Source organism: Dromiciops gliroides, chromosome 1, assembly GCF_019393635.1.
Source record: "Dromiciops gliroides isolate mDroGli1 chromosome 1, mDroGli1.pri, whole genome shotgun sequence".
NCBI classification, from domain to species: domain Eukaryota; kingdom Metazoa; phylum Chordata; class Mammalia; order Microbiotheria; family Microbiotheriidae; genus Dromiciops; species Dromiciops gliroides.
This window is the reverse complement of record NC_057861.1, coordinates 54,514,096-54,540,199: the sequence shown is the minus strand read 5'-3', so window position 1 is coordinate 54,540,199 and position 26,104 is coordinate 54,514,096. Positions and strand designations below refer to the sequence as shown.

The 26,104-nt window shown below is 43.6% G+C and overlaps 2 protein-coding genes across 5 annotated transcripts in view; one reads left to right on the top strand and one right to left on the bottom strand.

Moving 5' to 3' along the window:
• Nucleotides 1-13,870, bottom strand: part of SPPL2B (signal peptide peptidase like 2B) — a 45,132-nt gene extending 31,262 nt beyond the window's left edge. For 2 of the 4 annotated variants that reach the window (XM_043975678.1, XM_043975677.1), the window contains exons 1-4: nt 13,558-13,870; nt 7,266-7,385; nt 2,160-2,342; nt 174-263 (exon numbers count right to left, since the gene is read on the bottom strand). In XM_043975678.1, coding sequence (XP_043831613.1) covers nt 174-263; nt 2,160-2,342; nt 7,266-7,385; nt 13,558-13,605 — 441 coding nt within the window. In that variant the 5' untranslated portion in view covers nt 13,606-13,870. The remainder of the gene's footprint in view (nt 1-173; nt 264-2,159; nt 2,343-7,265; nt 7,386-13,557) is intronic. The other 2 variants (XM_043975676.1, XM_043975675.1) reach the window with 2 other exon arrangements.
• Nucleotides 13,871-13,973: 103 nt separating this feature from the next.
• On the top strand, nt 13,974-23,271 carry LSM7 (LSM7 homolog, U6 small nuclear RNA and mRNA degradation associated). The gene is made up of 4 exons (XM_043975680.1): nt 13,974-14,096; nt 14,217-14,307; nt 20,279-20,350; nt 22,969-23,271. Exons 1-4 carry the CDS (start codon nt 14,091-14,093, stop codon nt 23,109-23,111), a joined length of 312 nt encoding a protein of 103 aa, XP_043831615.1. The 5' UTR covers nt 13,974-14,090; the 3' UTR covers nt 23,112-23,271.
• Nucleotides 23,272-26,104: the final 2,833 nt, after the last annotated feature.

The window sequence follows — 26,104 nt, the reverse complement described above, 5'->3', positions numbered from 1 at the left end:
AAATTAGGAACTAACTGCCTGGATTAAAAGCAATAAGAAACTAATACTCTTGGATGGCTTATTTCCTGAGGACACTCAGACCCCTACTTTAAACACTTTTGTACTTCTTCTCTGGAGAGAGAATTTCAGGACACTCTGGGCAGAAGCCACAGAATCCCACACGGAATGCCTACCTTGCAAATATCAAGCATGTCTCTATAGCTGAGGAGAGCCACAGGAATACCAATCTCATCATACTGAGTCTTGTTGCCTCCCGGAGGGACCTGGGTACAAAAAAATCCAAAAACCCCAACAAAATATACACAGAGAAAAATTACTCTGGCCATCTTCCCCAACCATACCAACTGTCTTGGAGACCCTTCTTTGCCTTAGGACTCAAGTGCTCTCAGTAGCACCTGTCTCTCCCATATCACCACTCCAGGAGAGCTTCAGCTACCACGTTTCACTTCACTCCTGACTCTGGCCATCTCTTTCAGCCTCATCAACCATCCTGTGAAGACCCTTTTCCTCTAATTGCTATGTTCCTGGGGCAGCTAGGTGGTGCAGTGGATAAAGCACCGGCCCTGGATTCAGGAGTACCTGAGTTCAAATACAGCCTCAGACACTTGACACATACTAGCTGTGTGACCCTGGGCAAGTCACCTAACCCCACTGCTCCACCAAAAAAAAAAAAATCTTATTGCTATGTCCCCCCGCCCCCAATTCCCTTATCTAAATCTAGACCCACATATCATGACCAAAGCAACTGTGCCATTAATCCTGAGAGGGGGACGGGGCAGAAGCCTCTCCCTGGCCACCACTCCTCTATGTGTGTTGTCCTCCCCTTTAAACGGAAGGTCCTAGAAGGCAGGGTTGGTCTTTATTTTGCATTTATATGCCCAGTGCTTGGAACATAGTAAAGACATTATTATCAATACAAGTTTTTTCATTCATTCATAAAACTGAATTTTTCTGTTTTGTGCCCAAGTATCAAAACTGATAAGGGATCTGATGCAGACATTAAGGAAACCAGATTTCTTACATAGTTTTTTTTGTTTTGTTTTGTTGGGCAATGAGGGTCAAGTGACTTGCCCAGGGTCATACAACTTGTGTCAAGTGTCTGAGGTTGGATTTGAACTCAGGTCCTCCTGAAACCAGGGCCAATGCTTTATCTACTGCACCACCTAGCTGCCCCTCTTGCACAGCAGGCTGCCCTTCAATCAGGCATCTAAACTGTCCCTGTCTTTGCTCAGAAAGTTTCTGCCCTAGATAATGTAGTATCCAAAGATCTTCCTGGCAACATCTTCTTTAGGGTGTGATGGAGATGACACCTGCCCTGAGGAAAGCTGTGGAGAGTGGTTGGCTCAGGCACCCCTTTAAGGCCTCTCTTGACCTCCCCCGACTGCTATCAAGGGCTGTCTTTGGGTCCCTTCCCAAAGGGTCCTTTCTCTTAGTTCATCCACTGTTAGTCAACTCTCAATTAGGTATTAGCTGATAATGGTGCAAAAGGTTCTGTCCCTTTGCCTCCCCACTGAAGTGGGCACTTCTGAAGGGACACTTGAATCCCAAAAGTTTTCCAACACCCAAAGCTAATGGTGGAACTTCAGAGGCTATGAAAAACAGTGATAGAGACACTTCTGGGCAAAGCAGGTCTACTCACTATCAGCCCATGACAGACTACCTGTTCCACTGATTTGAGAGAGGTCCTTGTTCTTACTTATTTCTGCAATAGTAGTACCCACTCCAGTGAGGGAAACTGCTAATTTGTCACTCTAAACCAGGAGTTCTTAACCGTTTTTTGCATCACTGACCCATTTAGCAGTTTGGTGAAACCTTTTCAGAATTATGTTCTTAATGCATAAAATAAAACATATAGGACTGCAAAGGAAACAAAAAAGAGGCAATTTATTTTTTCTTCCAATATTCCCCCTGAAATCTATCCACAAACCCCCAATGGCTCCATGAAGCCCAGGTTAAGAATCTTTGCTCCAAACAAACTTATCTCACTCAAAAATAAAAGATTCAATCAAGTGAAAATAGAACTCTGAAATAGTGTGGCTACCAAGGAATGAGTAACTTCAGACAAGTTCTTCCCCTATATCACATCACCAGCAGAAGTAAGTGGCAGTGATTTTTTTTAGCATTATCTTAGCAAGAGAAATGAAGGAAGTTTGTCATACCAGTTTTTCTCTGCTAACTACTAGCAACCCTCGTGCCCCGTTCATTTGGGCCAGTTTCACTTTCTCATAGAAGGTGCAATTTCCACGCATCACCATAGGAATTCGGTTGTTAAACCCCCCACTGGGGACATCAGATTGAGAACATAAGACAGATGTTGTTTGGTCTTGCAGCTGTAACAAAGACTGAAAAGAAAAAGGTGTCAATGAGTCTGTCTCTATAACATAGCCAAAGCCACAAAATAAGGTTTTTGTACTGGGAAATGGCTGACCACAGATTCCTGAAATAAACTCCCTTATACTCTTTTCTGATTAAGAGTAGGGGAAGGAATTCTCTAAAAGAAGAGGGAGCAGGGATTATGTCATCATAATCTACGTCTATTTCTGTCTAGCACTGTGCTTTGCATATATAACGGACACAATGTTTGTTTAATGAATTAAAGAATCATTCTAGTCCCACCCCACCCTAAATTCACTTCTAGGAAAGCTTTAGCCTCTGTGTCTGCAGATTCAATTCAACAAACATTGATTTTTTTCTCCATTTACTTAGAATTTTATTTTTCCTCCAAATTACATGTAAAAACAACTTTTAAAGTCAATTTTTAAAACTTGTGTTCCAAATTCTCTTCTTCCCTCCCCACCCCCCCTTAAGAACACAAGCAATTCAATATAAATTATACATGTATAATCATGCAAAACATTTCCACATTAGTCAGGTTCAACAAACATTTATTAAGCATCCGCTGTGTACACGGTTCCTCTGCTGAAAACTGGGAAAATGAAAATGAAAAATGATACAGTCCCTGCCTTCAAGGAACTTAATATTTAGTGGGAAGATAGAAATACAAGTTAGAATGTGGTAAGTACTGTACTGTTTAAGAAATTCAGAGAGAGAGTGAGGTATCATTTCTTTTTCTTTTTTTGTGAGGCAACTGGGGTTGTGACTTCCCCAGGGTCACACAGCTAGTAAGTGTTAAGTGTCTGAGGTCAGATTTGAACTCAGGTCCTCCTGACTTCAGGTCCGGTGCTCTATCCACTGCACCACCTAGATGCCCCGAGGTATCATTTCTAAATGGGGGCCCAGGGAAGGCTCCAAGGAAGAAATATTACCTAAGTTAGGCCTTGAAGGAAAGGAAGAATTTTATCAGGTGGAGATTGGCAAAGGGTGAGGATTGAATTAGGATAAGTTGTTCCAGTCATGGAAGATACAAGGACAAGACAGTATTAAAGAACATTAAGTAGATGACTTTGACTTAAGTATAAAATGCATGAAGGAAACAAGTAAGACTGGGAATATAGGCTGGAGCTAAACTATGAAGGATTGGAACAGCAGATCTTTTTTGTATTTCACTCAGAAAGCAATGGGGAATCATTGATAGTGTCTGAGCAAAGAGACATGATCAGATCTGTGCAATAAGATTACAGCCAACAGTGTAAAGGAGGGATCAAGAAGGGGGAAAAAGAAGCAGTTATGGCACTGCAAATGAGAAATGATGAGGGCAATAAACTAGAGTAATGGCAGGAGGAGTAAAAAGGAGCTGAATGCAAAAGATAGCACAGCAGGAAAATTTCCTGGATTTGACAACTAACTGGAGGTGGGGATGAAAGAACTGTCTCATTCCACTGAAACCAATATTCTGCCTCTGATTCTATTTCAGTGTCTGACACCTCCCAGGGTAATGAATGCAGTGTTTACTACCTACTGTGTAAAGAAGGATTTATTTTTATTCAGCATAAACTTTTATTTCTCCCAACCTGCAAAAGGGTAATCTTTAGTTTGAGGTGGAAGGGAAGCAGAGGCAAGGGAGGGAATAACAGAAACGAAGACTCACAGAAACGTCAAGCTGGAAAATCAGCTAGTCAAACCACCTCACCCCAAAGGGGAAGTCATGTCATAGTATGCCTGGAGCAGAGTCAGAGCCAAAGTGTTGATCTCTCAACTCTCAGCCTAGGACCTTTTCCATGAATCCATACCACTATAATCTCTTTCAAGGACTGTAAGATCAATGATTTCCAGGGAGTCACAAATTATCCACCATATAAAATATCATCCCCAAATTATCAACCTTAGGTAAAAACTCCCATAGGATTCCCACTCAACTTGTCCAGTTTGGCTGAAATGAAAAAATACATTAAGGCAGGAAAGAATGGGAACGGGAGTATAAAATTAGGCCAGAAATGTAGGTAAGAGTTTGTTTTATAGCTAGTGGGCAAAAGAGAGCCACTGAAGGCTTAAGGCAGGGAAATGATGTCATCATTTGTAGTCCTTTTTCTACTTTCACTGCTACCTCCCAGTTCAGTTTCTCATTATCTATTATAATAGCTTCCTAACTCACCTCCCAATTTTCTTTCTCTATTCTTTCCACCTTCTGGAATAATAAACATGATACAGAGAAAAGGGCAAAGGTATTGGAGTTAAAAGATTCCTAGACTCAATGCCTTTCTCTGACACCCACTGGCCAGGCTAGACACTGGAAGACTACTACTTTGTTCCCTCTACCACATTAATAGGCTTTTATCTATCCTTAGGCAGCCTCCTCAGCTGGGATGCATGGTGACTTTGGGACAAAAAACACAGTAACTTACCTTCTCTTTTGACTACTATTCCCTCTCCCAACCCTACCCATGGCATATGTACATTTACAACCATTCAATAACAGAATTCAACTGAGATAACTGACAAAACAAATGACATATGGTGATGAGAGCTTGCACCAGAGTGGGGGGAATGTCAGAAAAAAGAAGTGGGAGTTTCTGAAAGATGCTGCAAAAGTAGAATGGACAGGCAACAGATTGGAAATGGGGGGGGGGGAGAGAAGGGGAGGATAGTAAGAGGGAGGAGTCAAGGATAACACCCAGGAGGCAAGCCTGTGTCCCCTCAGGAGTAATAGAGAAGTCTGGAAGGGGTAAGCTCTGTTTTGGACATGTTAAGTTTAAGATGTCTCCGGGATATCTAGATGGAGATATAAGACCAGAAATCAGCAGAGAGGTTAAGGATGGATAAGTACACTTGAAAATCATCAGCATGGAGATGATGCTGATAAGATCATCAAGTGAAATAATACAGAGGGAGAAGACAAAGTGGCTCAGGACAAAGCCTTGTGGGACATGTCTGGAAGCAACATGATATACAAATTCTATACTTGCCAAGTATAATTGTGACCTTTCCCACAATTTTAGAGTTGGCCACTAAGATGCAAGATTAATATTGGATGAATAAACCATGATAGGTAAATGAATCATAGAAAATCAAACCAGGATTCAAAAAACTCATGCTAAAACTTAACCTTCCTTCATTCAAGTGCCTTACCACAAGCCTCTAAATAAAGGATAATTAACCAAAATATCAATAGTAGCATTATAATTAGAGCTAGCCCAAAGCGAAACGGACTGTCTAAATACTTAGGTAGTGAAGTTCCTCACTACTGAAAATTACTATTTTGGAAAATTGGAAGACCATTTGTTATGGTTGTCAGAGGGGATTTTTTCTTCACATAGGAATTAAACTAGAGGACCCTCCAGGGTATTTCCAACAATTCTGGCTAAGAATGAGACTGTAATTTCAGATTAAGAATTGTTGGCTCATTCTGGAGAGCAATTTGGAACTATACCCAAAGGGCTATAAAACTGTTGATATCCTTTGACCCAGCAATACCTCTACTAGGTCTGTATCCTAAAGAAATAATAAAAAGGGGAAAAAGGACCCACATATACAAAAATATTTATAGCAGCTCTTTTTGTGGTGGCAAAGAATTGGAAATTGAGGGGATGCCCATCAACTGGGGAATGGCTGAACAAGCTGTGGTATATGAATGTAATGGAATATTACTGTGCTCTAAGAAATGATGAGCAGGCAGACTTCAGAAAAACCCAAAAAGACTTAAGTGGACTGATGCGGAGTGAAGTGAGCAGAACCAGGAGAACATCATACACATTATCAGCAATAATGTGTGATGATCAGCTGTGACAGACTTGGCTCTTCTCACCAACACAATGATCCAAGACAATACTAAAGGAATCATGATTAAAAATGCTCTCCACATCCAGAAAAAGAACTGTGGAAGCTGAATGAAGATTGAGCAATACTAGTTTCACCTTTTTTTGGTTTTTCTTTCTTGAGGTTTTTCCCTTTTGTTCTCATTCTTCTTTTACAATATAACTAATGTGGAAATATTTTTAACATGATGGTACATATATAACCTATATCAGACTGACTGCTGTCTTGTTGGGGGGGGAAAGAGAGGGAGGGAGAAAAATTTGGAACTCAAAATCTTATAAAATATGATTAAGACTTTTAAAAAAAGGAACTGATGGCTTCCTTACCAATATTATAAACTTAGATTTGTATATTACTTTATACTTTTCAAACTATTTTCAGTCATCAAGTCAATTCAATTAAACAAACATTTATTAAGCCCCTATTGTGAAAGGCCCTCTAATAAGTGCTAGAGATATAGATACAGAAATAGTTCCCTGGCCTCAATGGAGTCTGGTTCCTCCCAACAAGCCTAGAAGGGAGGGCTAACAGGTATTCAGACATTGAGGCTCAAAGTGGCTAAATGACTTCCTTGACCAGTGTCAGAGACCAAGTTAATGGACTGGACCTGGTGGCCTAACTTAAGACTCAGGAAACACCTGCCCTGAGGAGTCAGCATAATGCAGTATAATGGGGAAAAAAGCACCAGAATTAGAGCCAGTGACCTTGGGTTCTAGTTCTGGGTCTACACTGTATGACATCAGACAAGTCACTATACCTCTGTGGGCTTTCCATTTCTTCATCTGTAAAATGAGGAGGTTGGGCAAGAGCAACTTTGGGGTCCTTTTAACAAGATAATATAATTGTTTAACTATAATTTTTGTCTTGGTTTCCTATTTTTGTCCTCTTGGCTTTCCTTTAATGAAGTAGAACTTCTAAGATGAACTTCTTTTTTCTAACAAAAGACACTATGATACTAGAGGGGATAGAAGTCAAGCCTGACTGGCCAAGCAAGTGGAAGAGAACCTTCTAAAATTCAGTAAAAGCACTGGAGGTCCCATTAGAAGCACCATCCAGGACTGGGGGCTATCTACAACACAAACGAGTATTTGATGCCCAATTCAGGTACTTACTGCTTTGCCAAGGCCAGGTGGCAAGTGGGCCCATTGAGAATTGTACAGGATACAGTAGTCTCTTTCTTTGCCAATCCCTGGCTCAGAGATCACATGGACCATTCCATATTCACAGGTCACCTGAAACCATAAAAACAGTTTTAAGAGAACAAAGATAAAGGAGACTTTCAGCAATGAATCTCCCAATTACTCATGGTTGCACACAAATATAGACCATTTCCTGTCACACGGTCTATTCAAGTCAAACTGCCCCACTTGCTGTTCCCTGTATGAGATCTTCTACCTTCTCACCTTTGCATGGGTTGTCAGCCACGCCCAGAATGTTCTCCTCTACCTAGCTCTGCCTCTTAGAATCCCTAAGCAACATTTCAGACTTCAGATCAAGTGCTACCTCTTACAGGAGACCTTTCCTAATCACTACATTATGAGAGTTCTTGTGTCCTATGCCTGCCTTCTCCCCAAATTCATTTTCTCTCTCTCTCTCTTACACACACACACACACACACACACACACACACACACACACACACACACACACACTCTCTTCATATTTATTGATGGGTAAATGTTGTCTTCCTCCAAAAGAATCTACATTTCTCAATGCCTGGCACCTTTCGGAGAGGTCCAGATTTGTGATTGTGCTCCAGAATTGAGACATCTTAATGTAGAAGCTCCTAAAGCTGAAGAAGATCTTATCTACAACTTGATATGAAGTTGACTGGAGCACTGAGTACTAATTATCATCCATTGTCTAAATTAAGTAATTTGTCCACAGCACACATGCATCAGAAGCAGAACACCCAGGTCTTCCTAACTTCAAAATCTGTCCTCCAACTGCCATGCCCCACTTGCCCATGACCTGGTCCACAGAGTAGGAATTTAATAAATACTTGAATTGGGGCAGCTAGGTGGCACAGTGGATAGAGCACCGGCCCTGGATTCAGGAGGACCTGAGTTCAAATCCGACCTCAGACTTAACACTTACTAGCTGTGTGACCCTGGGCAAGTCACTTAACCCTCACTCCCCTGCCAAAAAACCCCAAAAAACATATCTTTCTTAGAACTACAAGTCTTCCCAAGACTGAATTCTTTGTATGTTATTATTTTATCCCCCCAACAACAGAGTGCTATGAATATTTTATACCATATGGGACCTCGCTCCCCACCCCCACCCAGGGTGACTTCCTTTGTAGGATATATGCCCAGATGATTGCTGGGTCAAAGGGTTTGAACATTTTAATGACATTTTTCACAGTTCCAAATCTGTTTTCTTGATGACAGGAACAAATATGCATATCAGGGGTAGTGTTTTAATGTAAATATTGTGAGATTTAAAATTGGTTACTAGAGCATTAATTTCCCCTCTTTAACCTTTCCCTTAATTTATCTCCCAGACTAGTAAATGGAAGAAACCTCTGGTCTATAGTTAGAGCTTTTATTGCGTGGTAGTTACCAGGTGATGTTGATTAAAGGGATAAGAAAGTAGAAATACAAACAAACAGTCTTAAGTCTAAGCTTAGTCTATATTCTGTATAAAACTCACCAAAAGCCCAAGGCCACCTTTAGGGAGGAGAGCCCTGTCAGGCACGTGCTGCTAATAAGCGAGTCGCCGCGTCCAACTGCAGTCAGCGTCTGTCTGTGTGTCTCGACAGGAGAGCAGGAAAGAGATCCCACTTCTGTTCTCTCCTTGCTTTTTAAGCTCGCACCCTGGAAGTGGAGTGCATAGCCCGTGCACGGCCGTTGATCTCCTCCCCGAAAGGGTGGTCCTTTAAAAACTGGTGTCTTTTTACCACATTCGCTAACCAACTGTTAAAAAACTTTTTACCACAATATCTTTCCATAACCCTGTAAGTTACTATTTCCATTTAAAAAATCAAATCTGCCAATTTGATGGATAAAACCTCATCACTGTTTTAATTTGCATTTGTTTATATTAATGATTGAGAGCCACTGTAGCACAAGTGGAAAAGAACAGGCCTCAGAACCACAAATACCTTAAGTCCTGCCTCTGACACAAACACAAGCAGGCAGTGAAACCCTGGGCAAGTGAGTTAGCTTCTTGGGGCTCTAGGCCAAGGCTTCTTAAACTTTCCCCACTCTTGACCCCATTTCACCCAAGAAATTTTTATGCGACCCTGGGCATATAGGTATACAAAACAGGTATATATAACCTTTTACTATCAACAAATTTTCTGTGAACCGCTTCCCCCCCATATGTGGTCTTGACCCCCGGTTTAAGAAGCTTTGTTCTAGGCCACTTTCTAACACTCTAAGTTGCAGAGAAGGTGTTTGCTTACTGGCACTGGCACAGGGTTTCATTTGGAAGGAACCATATCCAATCCCCATCTTAGTAATGTAGGCTACCTTTTCCTTATAATATCTGTATTTCTTTTAAAACTGTTTGTCTTTTTACTAGTTTATTAGCCACCTTAAGGCTCACAAAGCCTTTTTTTAAGGCAATAAGGGTTAAGTGACTTGCCCAGGGTCACACAACCAGTGTCAAGTGTCTGAGGCTGGATTTGAACTCAGGTCCTCCTGAATCCAGGGCCTGCAGTACTTTATCTACTGCACCACCTAACTGCCCCTTTACTACTTTATTAGGAAATGGTTCTTGGTCACATATATTTCTATCAGTTTCCTATATATTTTAAAAGTCAGACTTTTATCAGTTACTTTGTACAATGATTCTCCCCCTCCCATCGACTATCTCCAAATAGATGGCTTCATTTTGCAATGATTTTGTTTGTGCAAAAGCTTAATTTTATATGACCAAAACTGCCTATTTTTATCTTTTAAAATCACCACTGGGGGCAGCTAGGTGGCACAGTGGATAAAGCACCGGCCATGGATTCAGGAGGATGTAGTTCAAATCCGACCTCAGACACTTGACACTTACTAGCTGTGTGACCCTGGGCAAGTCACTTAACCCTCCTTGCCCCTCACAAAACCAAAAAAAAATCACCACTATTTCTTAGTTGTGTTAAGATTCTTCCTCAGGGGCAGCTAGATGGCGCAGTGGATAAAGCACCGGCCCTGGATTCAGGAATACCTGAGTTCAAATCCGGCCTCAGACACTTGACACTTACTAGCTGTGTGACCCTGGGCAAATCACTTAACCCCCACTGCCCCGCAAAAAAAAAAAAAAAAAAAGATTCTTCCTCTAACTACAGATTTGAAAGGTACTTCCCCTTCCATTCTTCTCTAACTTTTTTTGTGACATTTTATGTTTAGTTTTTGTTTTGCTTTGCTTTTTAACAATCTGGAGCTTATTGTGGCATACAATATAAGATGCTGATCTAAATTTAATTTCTGCTGAATTGCTTTCCAATTTTCCCAGTAGGTCTTGTTCAATGGGAACTCTTTCTTCTAGTGGTTTGTATTTTGGGAAACTGAACTGTATTCAACTGCTTCTGGGTCTTGTTTATCTACTACCCAATAGTTATTTGATTTAAACTATCTAACTAAACTACCTAATAATTTAGAAGTTTATTGCACTTTACAATAAAATTTGAGATCTGGTATTGATAATACATTTTCACTGATGATATCTTGCATTAATTTGTGAATTATAGTCTCCATTGCTCCTTGCATGATCTTTGACTTCAATTCTTCAGAGGCTACATAACATTCCATGACAAACAACATTCCTCATCACTGCAAGAATAGTGAAGTTAAAAAAAAAATACTGAAGTTAAAAACAAAATGGGCCTTTGTTGGGGGAGGGGGGGAATGTTAAAACAACTTCACCATCGCCCCAAGGCTTCAACGTAAGCCTGCTGTCCTATTCCTCTAAATCTTAGCCAAACTCACTGTCCATCTGCGGTGTCTATCCCAGATCCACACACTCCTTGGAGCTATGCTAGATCCTGATCAAACCTGCTCATGAGATTTGACTGTTGAATGTGAGCATTTTATACTTCACATATCAGAAAACATTATAAATCAGAATTTTTTGTCGTTGACTGTCTAGATTTAAGAAAATGATGACTAAAAATAATAATTAAGACTAAACTCAATGTGTCATTGGTACATTTTTTCAAATTATAAAAGTATTTTATTATTTTCCAGTTACATGTAGAGATAGTTTTCGACATTTGTTCTTATAAGATTTCTAGTTTCAAATTTTTCTCCCTCCCCCCAAGACAACAAGCAATCCGATATAGGCCATATAGGTACATTTTTTTTGACAGCCAGTTTTTACTGGTACTGGTGTACACCACTGAATGTACTGATGATGAATGAGCCCCAAAGACTGTTCATCCAATTGCAAGATGACCGAAATCATTGCTCAGAGATGCTTAGTAGCTTTGCCATGGTAACCCAGCTAGTAAACATCAGTCAGGATTTGAAGCTGTCTTCCAACTTCAAGTCTAGTGTTCTTTGCACTAAACCACATTGTCTCAGTAAATGGGGAAAAAAAAAGATTTAATGGAATACTGTAGATAAACACAAAATATCTGTGAGATTAAAGGTGTAACTCTGCCACACTTCTGAATTTGGAGAAATCTGATGTGAGATACAATTTACCCAGATACTTTTTAGATTTTAGAGAACACTATTTTTCACCCCAGTAAAGCAAATCACCATTACTACTAACAAAGGGACTCAGTAACCACTACAGTCTCATAGAGAATCCAAGTCTAGATCAGCACAGTCTGGAAGTTGAAATAATAGTCCACCGTCCAGTGATTCCCAACCATAGTTTTGTGAAATTATGATGCCTTCAGATGTCACCAAAGATATTCATAAGATTATAGGTTCATGGACAATTTAGTCCAATTCCTTCACTTTACACTTAAAAATAACTAAGGCCCAGAGGGGTGAAGTGACTTACCCAAAGTTTAAACTAGGATCCTGACTACAAATTGAGTCTTCTTTCCACTGCCTGTGGTAAATTCTTTCCTCAAAACAAAGTGGATTTTAACTCACTTTAATTTAGAAAAATTAATGAGCCACAAAGGACAATCAATAATTGGGTGCTAGGCAATCACTGTATAAATCCCCAAAGAATTTAGGGCTGGAAGAGCCCTTAGAGAACAGGTAGTTTAACTCCCCATTTTTGCAGGGGGAAAAAAAATGGAGCTTTGCTAGTACCATTCCATAGCCATAAGCAAGTTACTTAACCTTTCTATAAAATAGGTATGTTTGTGTAATCCCTCACAGAGCTGGTATGAAGAGCAAATGAGATAACACATACAAAATACTTTATAAACCATAAAACCTCTAACTGTATATAAGTGTATTATTAACATGCTGCTATGACTGATTGGAGCTTTAGTTGAGGAGGGCTGTGGGTGGGATCAGGAGTTTTGGGATGAGGAAAGGATTACTGGACTAGGAATTAGGAGACAACTACAAAAGCTGGCCCTGATAGATTGTAAACCTTAAGGGAGTCATTTACATGAGTCAGTGTCTCAGCTTCTAAGTGCCTGGGATACAGTAGAATGCTTACTAAGTCTGTTTTTTTTTTCATTTTTAACAGACGGAGGGAAGAGGTGTGACCCCTGGCTGAGTGACTCAACAACATATTTATTAAGTCACTGCTGTGTACTGGGCATCAAGTTCAACCAAGACACAACCCCTGTCCCCACGATAAGAGGATAAACAGCAACACCCCCTTATGACACAAAGTACTTAAAAGAGGGATAGGTTCAAAGCATTGTGGGGTCCAGGGGCAGGCTGTATCTGTGGGGTAAGGGCGAATTTCGGGCGCGGGGGGGGGGGTTCAAGAAAAAGGGAAACTTTGTTAGTTTTATGTAAAAATACATTTGTGTGAAACTACGTTTTTGCATACGCGGGTCCCCAAAGTCTTATTCGAGTTGTCTTTAAGCAATTAAATCTAAGACTTCTTATTGACTTGCTTCACGTATATACTAAGGAAGTAATAAGTTTAAACAGACGGATAGGAATTCCAGAAGCGAAGACAGAGGAGGGACTAGCTACGAGGCCCGGCAGAGGAAGCCAGCGCTGGGTACAACGCACGTGGGGGAGCAGTTGACCTGCGCTGACTCAGTTTCCTCACGTGTAAGAAAAAGGAGAGGGAAAGACGCCCGCTGGCAAGAGGCCTCAAACTCGAGTGTAGACGAGGGGACTCGCGGGTCGGAGGAGGACGGGGCCGGCCGGGCGCTCACCCCAAGCTCATTAAACTTACAGAAGTTAGAGAAGTGGGGGGAGGGGACCCCGCACCGAGCCGGGCGGGGCGGGGCGAAGCCGGTCCGAGCCGGGGCCTACGTCCCGGGCCGCTGAGGGGTGCTGGGGGAAAGAAGGAGCCAGGCCTCTCCCTCACCCTCACCTGTGCTATGAGGAGAAGTCCCGGCAGGAGCCGCGCCAGCACCGCCATGTTCGCCCGAGATCCCAGTCACAGGGCAAGGCAGGGCGTCAAGACGGCTCGGGCTTCCCCTTACCGGAACCGGAGCCGCACACGACGGCCACAGCCTCAGCCGCCGGACGTTACCCAGCAACCCCCGGGGCCCCGCTTCGGATCCCCGTCCTGCCTCAGTGCCGCTCCGCGGCCGCCCCGCCTGCGCACGCGCCCTACACTTCCGCAGGTCCCAGGCGCAGGGTGAAAGGCCGAGGCGCGGCTCACGAGGCGGAGTGTGACGGAAGCAAGATGGCGGCGAGTGCCGCTGGTTGGGAGGGAAGGGAAACACGCCTCCGCCCCCGCAGTGCTGGCAGACGTTACCCAGCAACCTCCGGGCTCCACCTCTTATCTCCCGCCCATCCCGGGGCTCCTGCCCGTCTGCGCAAGTGCCTCCTTGACGTTACGGTCGAAAGAGGTGAAAGGGCGCAGGCGCCGGACGCAAAGGGGACCCCGACGGCTGCAACATGGCGGTGAGCCGAGGGGGTTACACGCTGCTGCCGCCGCCGCTGCAGCTGGAGCGGGAGGGGGATGGCCGGCTGGACCTGGGGCTCCGAGGCCTGGGCCCCTGATCTGCTGTGCTTTCTCTGCAGGACAAGGAGAAGAAGAAGAAGGAGAGCATCTTAGACCTATCCAAGTACATCGACAAGACCATCCGCGTGAAGTTCCAGGGAGGCCGAGAGGGTAAGAATGACCCCCGGCTCCCCCGTCGCTCTCGTCACATGGTCTGGCCCAGGGCCTCGTCCTCACTCACATACATACACGCACGTACACACCACCACCATCACCCCCGGGCGGCCTACGCCAGTGGTACATTCCAGACCCCTACTCTGACTTTAGAGTGCCTCCATTCATTCCTCACCGGACCTTGGCTGGGGCAGCACGTGCTGGGCCCCCGAGGGCTAGGGTTAGGGTTAGCCCACCTTCTAGGAGGATAAAGAGCACCAAAGAAAGCTGTAACAGCGTGCATTTATTATGCACCAACTGTGTACAGGCTGGAGAGGCGTCAGGGACTGCTTCCCTCAGACACTTGCAGACGAGTCACAGCTTTTCCGTGTTGATGATCTGAATTCATGGAAGTCAGTCAGTCAGCCCTTATTTATTTTTTTTTTTTGGTGAGGCAATTGGGGTTAAGTGACTTGCCCATGGTCACACAGCTAGTAAGTGTCAAGTGTCTGAGGCAGGATTTGAACTCAGGTCCTCCTGATTCCAGGGCCCGTGTTCTATCCACCTGGCTGCCCCCAGTAAGCACTTATTAACCACCTACGATAATGCCATACAGTAGTAGGTAAGAGCAGTGGACCCTGAAGTTCAGAAGACCCGAGTTAGAATCCAGGCACAGGATACTTATCAAACAATCACAAACGAGTCATTCTCTTTCTACCTCAGTCATTTCATCTGTAAAATGGGGATCAAACGAGATAGTCGTGACATGCTATATAAATACTATTGTCAGTATGTCAGGCACTGAGCTAAGCACTGTGATGACAAGGAAAGGCAAAGACAGCCCCTGCTCTCAAGCATCTCACAGTCTACTGGGAGAGGTAACATGAAGATAACTGGACAGTTTATCCAGGATAAATTGGAGATAATCAATGGAGGGAAGGCATTAATTTATTTAAGGGGAGAGATCAGGAGAGACCTGAAAAAAGATTTTTGCTGAGATTCTGTAGACCATTTCTTGAGATCACAGATTTAGATCACTCCTCTCTGGTTGTACCTGCAAGAGAGGTAGGAGCTCTCTGACCCAGCCAGAGAGAATCCTGCTGTCCAGGCTCTGGTACATACTGGCTTTTTGGCTGTGGATGAGTAAGTCTCTTAACTTCTATGTCCCAGGCCACTCCCCAAGTTGGGCAACTAGTAGTATGGTGAAGTCTACGGACTCCACAGAATAATATTTTTAAATGCACAAAATAAACAAAGGAGGCCAGTTCTGTTCAAATAACTCTTCCCCCCCCAAAAAAAATATATATATTTAAAGTACACACCCAAAAGAAAATAAAATCAAGTGCACAGACCACAGGTTAAAAACCTGTTTTAAAAAAAAGGAAGAAGAACCTTCTGTAAGTTATTACAGGTGAGTTGTTGCCAATCAGCAACAAGGGAGACAGTTTCCATGTGGAAAAAATGTGCAAGGTGCAGTGTTGTGTCCCAGGAGTATAAAAATCAAAAAGTAACACGATGTTCATTCTGCTGTGTGCCTTTCACACATTTATACAGACCCTATCCTTAGGGAGTCCCCATTCCAGTAGTGGGAGGACACATAAGTGTAAGTCATGACAATCATGAAACATATATTGACCATCTGCTGCTTGACCTCCAGTCTTTACATAAAACATAATCATAATAGGTGATATCCATTCAGTAAACACCAGAGAAATACCTACACACAGTAGTAGAGTCCTGTAGCAGTGTCAGGGCGGGGTTTGCAGTTTCCAGTAAAAACAAATAACTAATGTCCAATATCTTGTAATACAGTTCTTCAATAAACCTTGATTTAAGTGTGTCCTGTAAGCCTTCCTAGTACTCCAAGACTCTGAAAATCCCCGTCTGTCTTGGAGGACGATGGGGGAGACAATGCATCTTAGATAAGACTGGGTCCTTTTCCCCAGGAGTACACTGTGGAATCCTAGGTAGAATTGAAGGGTACCTGAGAAACATCCGGCTTCATTTCACTGATGAAGAGGTCAGAGTCCTAGAGAAAGTCTGTGACTCAGTTACTCAAGTTGTAAGTGGCTAAGTTGGAGCTGGCCCCTGGACTTTTGGCACTAAGGCTTGAAGATATACACTGAAACAAACCCATAGGTGTATGAGCAAGGTAAGAAGGAAGCTGGCCTCAGAATCAGGAAACCCAGGCTCAAGACCAGCCTCTGACACCGGCTCTATGACCAGGGCAAGTGATTTAACTTCTCAGTGCTCCTAATTTGCACCAGGAGTTCCCTAGAACAATGAAATTGCAAGCCTGTTCCCAAATAATCAGGTGTGAAACAAAGCATCTCCCCTTTGGACTTCCTTTTGGAGAGTTCTGTTTTTTGTTCTAAGGGATCCGATTGATTCCTATTATATTTATTTAGCACCTCCCCTGTGGAAGACCTTGTGTTTCACACTAGGGAGATACAAAATATCTGTGATGACAGGGTCTGCCCTCATGTAGCTGACAGTCTTGTTAGGGGAAAGAAACAAGCAGGGATAACCATAATACATGGCATTACCTGATCAGTATATTAGGAGACGTTTGGTGTGATAGACTATGTCAGAGAAAGAAGGCACTCCAGAGAAGTTCAGTGAAGGAACTAGGGATTCTACCTGGACCAGAAAACAATAACTCACATGTTTATGTCGTTCTTTAAGGTCTGCAAAGTGCTTTCAACTTCACAACAAGCCTGTGAGGAGGTAGTGTGAATATTACTGTATAGACAAACGAACTGAGCACCTAAAATATAAGGGACATGTCTGTGATAGCTAGTAAGTGTCAGAGGCAGGAGTCAAACTCGAGTCTCCTGACCCCTAGATTTTATCTGCTTTACCCTTGCTGCCTTTCTTCTTCTTTTTTTGGGGGGGTGGGGGTGAGGCAATTGGGGGTTAAATGACTTGCCCAGAGTCACACAGCTAGTGTCAAGTGTCTGAGGCTGGATTTGAACTCAGGTCCTCCTGAATCCAGGGCTGGTGCTCTATCCATTGTGCCACCTAGCCCGCCCCCCATGCTACCTTTCAAGAACAGTTTAGTGGGATGTAGTTTCTGACTAGAAGTATAAAATTAGGGGATTAGGCCTCCCCTCCTTTTCTCCCCTTCAGTCCAAATTGTATTGAGGAAGTTGCTATGCTATATTGGAAGGCACTCTCAGTGTGGACCCAGAAGGCCAGGATCTAAGGCAGGGTTGCCACTCTGGCTGTGTGGCCTTGGGTGGGTCACTTCCCTTCGCAGCCCTGGTTTCCTTATCTGGTAAAGTGGGGATAATACCATTTGTAGATCATGTACCTCCCCAGAGAGTTCTGAAGAGTCTGGATCTGGAAGGGATCACAGATGAGGCAGTGGGGCCCAGGCAGGTAGCAAACCGAGGGATGGGCTTTAGGAAGCCTCCCCTCTGTCAGGCACCGTGCTCTGTGCTGGGGATACCCTGGCCCTCACAGAGCTGGCATTCAGAGAAGAGACGACGACCTGTATGTGCCAATTCAAGTTGGGGGGGGGCGGGGCGGGGAGTGAGAGTTAAGGAAACCTAGGTTATTCCAAGAATGGGGGCAGCAAAGGCACAGAGACTGGAGATGGATCATCATTAGGGAGGAGCAGCAGGTGTGGTTAGTGTGGAGGGGTGATGTGAAAGAACACTGGGAAGATCAGAAGGGTCCCGTTTGTGCAGAGCTTTCAGTGACAAACAGGGTTTTATTTGATCCTAGAAGCGATCAGGAGCCACCGGGGTTTACTGAGTAAGAAGGAGGGGTATGTGACGTAATTAGACGAGCATTTTGGTGGTTGTACAGAGTCTAGCTTCTTGAACTGTGGTGACTGAAAAATTTGGCAACAATAAAAGGTTCTGTGTACCTATTTTATATGCCTATTTACCTGAGGTCGAGTAAAAATTTCTCCAGGGAAAAGGGGTTGAGTGGGAAAAGTTTAAGAAGCCCTGGTGTAGAGGGGATTGGTGCAGGGGAGAGATCTGAGGCTGACAATCTGGCTGAGAGGTGATGAGGGTCTGAACTAGGAATGATGTGTGAGTCTTGGAAAGGGAATACAGAGCCAGATGTTTTGGAGATGACAAGATTCAGCAGCTGAATACGGGCTGAATGAGAGTAAGGAGCGGAGGATGATGCCAACGATGGGGGTGCCCTCAGTAATAATGTTTGGAAGAGAGGAGAAGGGTTTGGAGGAAGAAAGTGTTGTCTGTGGGTGGGATAGCTTATGTTGTAGATTTCTATGGGCCTCGAAAGTTGAAATGTCAAATAGGCGGTCGGTGATGCAGGACTGAAGCTCTGTAGAGAAACCAGGGCTGGACTTAATAGATCTGACTGTCATCTGCATAGAGAGATGGTCGTTGAATCTGTAGGAGCTAATGATTCACCAAGTGAGGGAGTGTAGAGAGAAAAGGGGGCACAGAATAGCCCTGGGGGGGGACACCCACAGTTTGTGGGCCTGATGTGGGTGATGAATGACCAAAAGATTCTGGGCAGGAGCCTTCAGAGGAGAGCCAGGAAAGCAGTGGTCCAAAAATCCAAGAGGAGGAAAATATCTAGCAGGTGGAGTAGATTTGGTAATTAAGAGATCATTATATCAGATTACCTGCTGTCTAGGGGAGGGGGGAGGGAGGGAGAAAAATCTGAAATTGTAAAGCATGTATAAACAAATGTTGAGAACTATCTTTACATGTAACGGAAAAAATAAAATACCTCATACATTAAAAAAAAAGAGAGATCATTAGACCCCTTGGATAGAGCAGTTATAGTTTGGTAAGGTTAGAAGCCAGATTGTGAAAGGTTAAGAAGAGAGTGGTGGCAGCCCTCAACAGAGAGGGCTTTCCCAGAGAGTTTGGAGAGAGAGAAGAGATAGGAGAGCTCTCAGGTGGCAGGATCTAGTGACCCCATAGAACGGTCAGCTGCAGTGGTTGGCACATTATTGTGTATCTGAAGTTCTACCCTCTTTACAGAAATCTTCCCTGGTGTCTCTGGCCTCTGCCTCGGAAATTCTAGTGTATTGTAGCTTATGGAACATAACCGCACTTGATTGACAGGGTGTCCCAGAAGTCTTGGTGTGGTTTTAAGCTATTATTAAAGCTTCTGTTTTAATAGTCTGCTCTTATAAAGCCGAACCCTGGCTTATCACAGCTCCTCAGAAGGAGAAGGTACCTTAGATTACATTCCAGAAGAATGTAAGCTCCTTGCAGGCAAGAACCATTTTCGTTTTCTTTTTCTCCCCAGCATAGCATTTTGTGTGTGATGGTCATTTACCACATGTTTGTTGAATTGAATTATGGTCAGAACACCCTCATTTTACAAATGGAGGAACTAGGGTGTGAGGGTGATGAGATGCCTGGAACAGGGGCCTGATAGCGGATGAGGGAGAGCTCAGTGTAATGGAGGGAATCAGGTGGTGCTGTTGGAAGAGCTCTAGGGGAAGAGTCAAGCTCCAAGTTCAGATTCTGACTTTGCTCTTTGCTTTAACCTTGAGCAAGTCTCTTCCCCTCCTAGGCCTCAGTTTACTTATCTATATAAAGCAAGGGACTGGACTAGACGGTTTCAAAGGGTCCTTCTAGGTCTAAGGCCTGTGAGAAAGGAGGGCTTGATGAGATGAAAACATTTCAGTGGGTAGGGAAGCTAAGGGATGGTGTATGCAGAATCTTAGGGAGGAAGGGGAGAAGGCTGGCCTGGGCCAGGGTGTGTTATCCTGATTGGCTGAAGGGAAGAACAGTGTGATGGGTCTGGGAAGGTAGGTTGGAAGCTGATAGGGAAGACCTTGAATGCCCTGCTAGGGACTTTTCTTGAATGCTCCAGTGTCTTTTCACCATGCCTGGCTCCGGTACCTATGTAGGGAGATCGGGGGTTTGGTGGGGTGGGCAAGCAGTTTGAGGTAGGTTGGTTTTTTTATTGCAGCTTATGTTTTTGCTTTCAATGTATGGTTTTTATAGACCTGTGAAATGGTAACGCTCATTTTCCTCTTTGTCAGCCAGTGGAATCTTAAAAGGATTTGACCCTCTGCTGAACCTGGTACTTGATGGCACCATTGAATATATGAGAGGTAGGTGGCAAAACTTGGAATCGTGATTGCTGATACAGCTGATGGGCTGAAATTGTCATTTTATTTAGGAATCCAATACTTACCTTTGTTAATTATAACAGCATTCTTTCTGCTAACCTTGTTGACACTCAGTTATTCAGTACTCATTATGAGCCTTAGCAGCAGGTTTCTTGGGAGTGTTCAGAAACATAGATATACTGGATGCTTTCAGTTCCTGCTATAAGTAGCCCCTAAGCCCGCCCTTGTGGTGGGGGAGGGGAGGGGAGTACGCTCGGCTGGGACAGTCTGGTCCACAGATTTAGTGTGGGGGAAGTATACAGTTTGATTGTCACTCATTCCCATTATTCTGGTTTATACCCTATCTAGACTGTGGGGAAGTGTGTACCTGAGGGTCCCTTATAGCTCTAGGTCCTGTGAGAAAATGGAGTCTAAATTCACCTTGAAGAAATGGAAATATTTCAATAGGTAGAAATGGGACCAAGGAGAAAAGCCTATTCCGAGTGTGAGGCACATTGTGCGCTTCCAGCCGTGACCCTGGACCATCATACTCAGCAATAAAGAAAGAAAGTACAGTTAACTTTGGTTTCCACAGCCCTGCTTAGCAGACCCAAGAGCCCCTTTGGTCAGTGGCTGCCGTTCAAATTCTATTAAGTAATCTCTATTATAGCCAGTTTGGCTTCTCATCTGGGATACCTCAGACCAGATTGACACTAAGGAAGCAACCAGGAACCTTTCCTTTTATCGTTCGAGTGTTCTAGTCCAATAGAGTGGCTTGGGGATTTACAGAAGAACTAGCCTGGCCATTCAGTGCCTTTATGTGGCGTATTTAAGGAAAGGGCAGACTAAGCCCAGGCTTTCAAGACCAGCAGCCCTGGAGCAGGAAGTGAAAAGCACTATGGAATCACCCACTCCCCTTCACTTCAGAACAAGATGGGGAAAAACAGGGAGTCATACACTATGGGGTGCTGCTGGCCATGACAGAGAAGGAAGTCTGTTGGCATGCCTATCAGCGCTGCTCCCCAGACTTGGCCTTTGGTCATACCAAGCTTTCCCCACTCTCCCAGTCCCCCATCACACTAGCTGGACATGTGAGAGAAGGTTGGGGGGTCGTGGGGAATGGTTCGGAGCAGGTATATGCAATTAGCTCCCCTCTTCTGATGGCACAGACTGGGAGCCTCCATGGGTGCTGGAAGTTTCTAGCAGAAAGGACTCTTGCATCATGAGTTGTCTTGCATTGTAGGCAAAGCCCATCACCATTAAAATTTGACCTGGAGGGGGCGGCTAGGTGGAACAGTGGATAAAGCACTGGCTCTGGATTCAGGAGGACCTGAGTTCAAATCTGGCCATAGACACTTGACACTTACTAGCTGTGTGACCTTGGGCAAGTCACTTAACCCCCATTGCCCCGCAAAAACAAAACAAACAAACAAACAAAAAAGTTTGACCTGGAAAACCAGCAAGGCTTCCTGGGCTTCCACAAAGCATATTGAACCCTGAAGATAAATGAAACCTTCCTGCTTCAGTTTGTGGTTTTGAACATCTGTAGTGTGTGATACGAATACACTTGGTCAGCCTGTGGCCCCCAGCACCATAGCTGCAAGGCCCCATAGGCCAGTCTGTGGTAAAGCTGTTACCTTCCAGCCCTGGGCAATCCAACAGGCTCTACATACGTGCATACATAATTGATATAAATATATATAAAGCTATATCTATGACTATATATGACATATATTTATATATATTTGGGGAAGCCCAAAAACTTCCTCATTAACCCTTTAGTGTCAAGTGCCTACTAAGTAAGGACTTAGCATCTACCAGAAGTATAGTGCAGCATCCCTGGGATTAACTAGTCGTAGGGCCCTTTGGATGACCTTTTCCCTCTACCAATGGTAATTCACATTTCTATAGTGGTTTTTGATTATGTACTTAGCTATTGAGGTCCTCTCTTGAGCTCAGCTGCCAAGCATGCAAACCCTAATGCAGAGTGTGACTCCAATGGGCACTTGCCTAAAAGACTTTTTTATGGAGAACTCAGAGAAGGCAAGCGCTCACGTGGTGGTCAGAAAAAGCGATGTAAGGACTCTCAAGGTCTCTCTTAAGAACTTTGGAATTGATTGTGTGACATGGGAGACTGGCACAGGACTGCCCCAAATGGTGTGCCCTCATCAGAGAAGGTGGTATGTGCCACGAGAAAAGTAGAGTTGAAGTAGTTCAGAATAAACGTGAGATGCTCATATTTAAAGAATCCAACCCAAATGTTCATATGGACTATTTGTGTCTGACCTGTGGTCAAGCATTCCGAGCTTACATTGGTCTGGTCAGCCAGAGTTGGACACACTGTAACTTGACTCCAACATAGTGATGTCATTTTGGTCCTCCTGGAGAGTGAAGGACAACAACCAACCAGTGGTTTTTGAGGCATAAACCCTTTCCTTGAAGCACACCTGTGAGGTTGCTAGTGGGTAAACAGGAACTGCTGTTCTCTGGTTTGAGAGGAGGAAACAATTCTTTGTTAAATCGTGTCATAGTAGAATTTGCTTTCCTCACTTCAAGCATCCCCGATGCTGATGTTGGTGGTGTTCTTGGCTCCAGGCTCCTCTTTTGTGGTTGCCTTTCAGATCCCGATGACCAGTACAAGCTCACTGAAGACACTCGTCAGCTGGGCCTGGTGGTCTGCAGAGGGACCTCAGTAGTGCTCATTTGCCCGCAGGATGGCATGGAGGCCATTCCAAACCCTTTCATCCAGCAGCAGGACGGATAGCCCCTGGCTTCCTCCACACAGACCTGGTGGCTTCTCGGCAGCTCTGTTGAAGAGGGCTCGGAGGTTTCAGCTCGGCAGGGAAATACCTTCCTTTTCTGAAAGGACTCAGTGACCTTCCCTCATTACAACTCGCCGGCTGGGAGAGAAGAGACTTTTTTTTTTATGTATTTTTTTTCTAATAAAATTACAAAACAGATTTGTTAAGCACAAGCTCTTCTTTCTTTTACCCTTTGGTGTTAGTGGTGAAGGATCAGACTCTCAGGCAAGGTTTGACATAATCCTTAGTACTAAAGATGAATTTCTGGGTCCCTTGAGATCTAGAAAACAGAACTGCCTTGTTAGAAGGTTGGTTGTGCTATTTTGGAACACAGACTTTAGAAATGAGAGTTTGGATTCAAAAAACCTTAACTGGCTATGACATAGAGCCCAAATCTCAAATATAGAGTGTCCCCAAAGTCTTAGTGCAGTTTAAAGCTAGTAAAACCTTAAATGGCACTGAGTTTATATTTGAACTTTTCAGGTACAAGGTCTGGGGGAGGTATAACTATATAGCAGTTTGAAGAAGATCTGGGGTTTTCAGTGGTGAGCTAGCTCAGTAGGAATCAGTAGTGATTTAATAGCCAAGATGGCTAGTGAAATCTCAAGTTACAGTAAGAGGTAGTTCTGTTGTCCAGGAATATTGTTGCATTTATTGCCTAGGATTAAGAAAGTAATGGAGAAAATGCCAATAATCCTGATTAGGCTTAAAAGTGTGTCTTGCATTTTTGGAGAGCCACTTGTTAAACATTTACCAGCACACCCCTGTCTAAAAGGTGCCCTATTTTCTAGGAATATGAGTAAGAGCATCTGAAGTGGTATTCTTGGTTCTGCAAATGGCAGTTTAGGAAAGACAGATAAATCAGCAGGTGTCCAGAACAAGGCAGCAAAGATGATAAGCCATATTGAGGGTGGGCTGGAGGAACTGAGGCTGGAGAAAGGAAGACTTGGGAAGGTGGGATAGCTGCCTTCAAGAGATTCAGACGTCAAGTTCTCTAAACCTTGGAAGGGCTACTACAGGGGCAGGACTCAACGAGTTTAGGTAACAAATATTCAGAGTTAGGATTATGTAAAATATGGCCATTGGTTCCATCCCAGTGGAAATTGGCTAATTTAGTGCGAGCACCAATTCTGCTTAGCACTGACCAGGGCCTGATTGTATGAAATCAGCCCTTGGATTGTACAAAGGACAAAGAATTAAAATTTTTTTCTTGGCCCCAGGAGACACTACTAAGAGCCACGAAGACATTTAGGTTTGACATAAGAAAAACTTCCTAACATTAAAAGCTATCCCAAGGGGCAGCTAGGTGGCGCAGTGGATAGAGCACCGGCCCTGGAGTCAGGAGGACCTGGCCTCAGACCCTTGACACTTACTAGCTGTGCAACCCTGGGCAAGTCACTTAACCCCAATTGCCTCACCAAAAAAAAAAAGGAAAGAAGATGGATAATAGAATTAAAAAAAAAAAACTCCCAAAGTGCTATGGGCTTCCTTGGAAGGTAATGGGTCTCCCCCTCCCTTAAGTCCTTTGGGCAAAGTGTGACTGGGAGAGACCTATCTATAAGCGTTTGTGTAAATGCTTACTAAACCAGGTGCACGAAGCTGGGGTTGCAGGGGCCCAGAGGCCATACAGGTAAGGATGAGGCCAGGTCCTGCCTCCAAATTCTGTCCTTAGGTTACAGCTGTAGGAGAATTGGGCTTGGATAACCCTTCAGCTTCTCCCTTCTAGCTCAAAAGCAGGGATATGCTCGTCCAGGCTTGTGGACAGATTGTTCAATTTTCAGTATGAGTGTTTACACCTTGGAAATTGACAAACTGCAAATCACAGCTTAGTTTATTGTTGCATTGATTGTCTAGAATTAAGATAGTAATGGAGAAAATGCCAATGATGCTGATTAGGCTTAAAAGTATGTCTTGCATTTTTGGAGAGCCACTTGTTAAACATTTAGCAGCACACCCCTGTCTAAAAGGTGTCCTATTTTCCAGGGTTTTTTAGTTGTTATTCTATTTCTGTTAGAGGTGATTTGGTTCAGTGAACAAACATCTGGATTTGAACCCAGGTTCTACCACTTAGGTGCGCATACCCTGGGGCCAGTCATTTAACTTTTCCTGAGTTCAGTTTCTCATATACAAAATGAGGATGTTAGACCAGAAGAGCTACAAGGTCCCTTCTATTTCTAAATCACCCTACATATACACATATATGTACGTTTGTATATATGTAGTATTTTGTAAAGTACACTAAGCCATATTCCTAAAGAGCAGAGAGAAAGGACCCCACATAGACAAGAACATAGCAGGACTTTTTTGTTGTAGCAAAGAACTGGAAACAAAATAGATACCCATCGATTTGGAAATGGATCAACAAATTGTGGCATTAGGAATGTCATGTAATTTTATTGTGCTGTTAGAATGATGAATATGAAAGATTTAGAGAAATAAAGATTTTTCTAGACGGATACAGAGTGAAATGAACAGAACCAAGAGAACAAAGAATTTGTGACCCAAACATGTCTCCAGAAGACAGGGGTGAACTAGACCTCTTACCTCTTGGCAGAGAGCTGATGGACTCCCTATGGGTAACAGAATGAGATGTATCTGAAACATAGTGTATTGGTTTGTTTGCACATGTTGCAAAAGCATGAAAAGGCAGGGAAGTACAGAAGGGAATACAAATCGAGCAATTTTAACCTGTCAGGTTTGACATAGATTTTTTTTTTTCTAGAAAAACCACATACCAGAAGTACAGTTTTTTTTTTTTTTGGTGTGGCAATTGGGGTTAAGTGACTTGCCCAGGGTCACACAGCTAGTAAGTGTTAAGTGTCTGAGGCAGGATTTGAACTCAGGTCCTCCTGACTCCAGGGCCGGTGCTCTATCCACTACGCCACCTAGCTGCCCCAGAAGTTCAGTTTCTTATGCAATCCTCTTTTCCTCGTTTCAGATATTTGTGATTGTTGGT

What these genes read in the sequence shown, in the direction of transcription:
- LSM7 (XM_043975680.1), top strand. An exon ending in GTTCCAGGGAGGCCGAGAGG is followed by an intron (nt 14,308 to 20,278) that starts GTAAGAATGACC and finishes CCTCTTTGTCAG; the next exon opens with CCAGTGGAATCTTAAAAGGA. An exon ending in CACCATTGAATATATGAGAG is followed by an intron (nt 20,351 to 22,968) that starts GTAGGTGGCAAA and finishes GTTGCCTTTCAG; the next exon opens with ATCCCGATGACCAGTACAAG.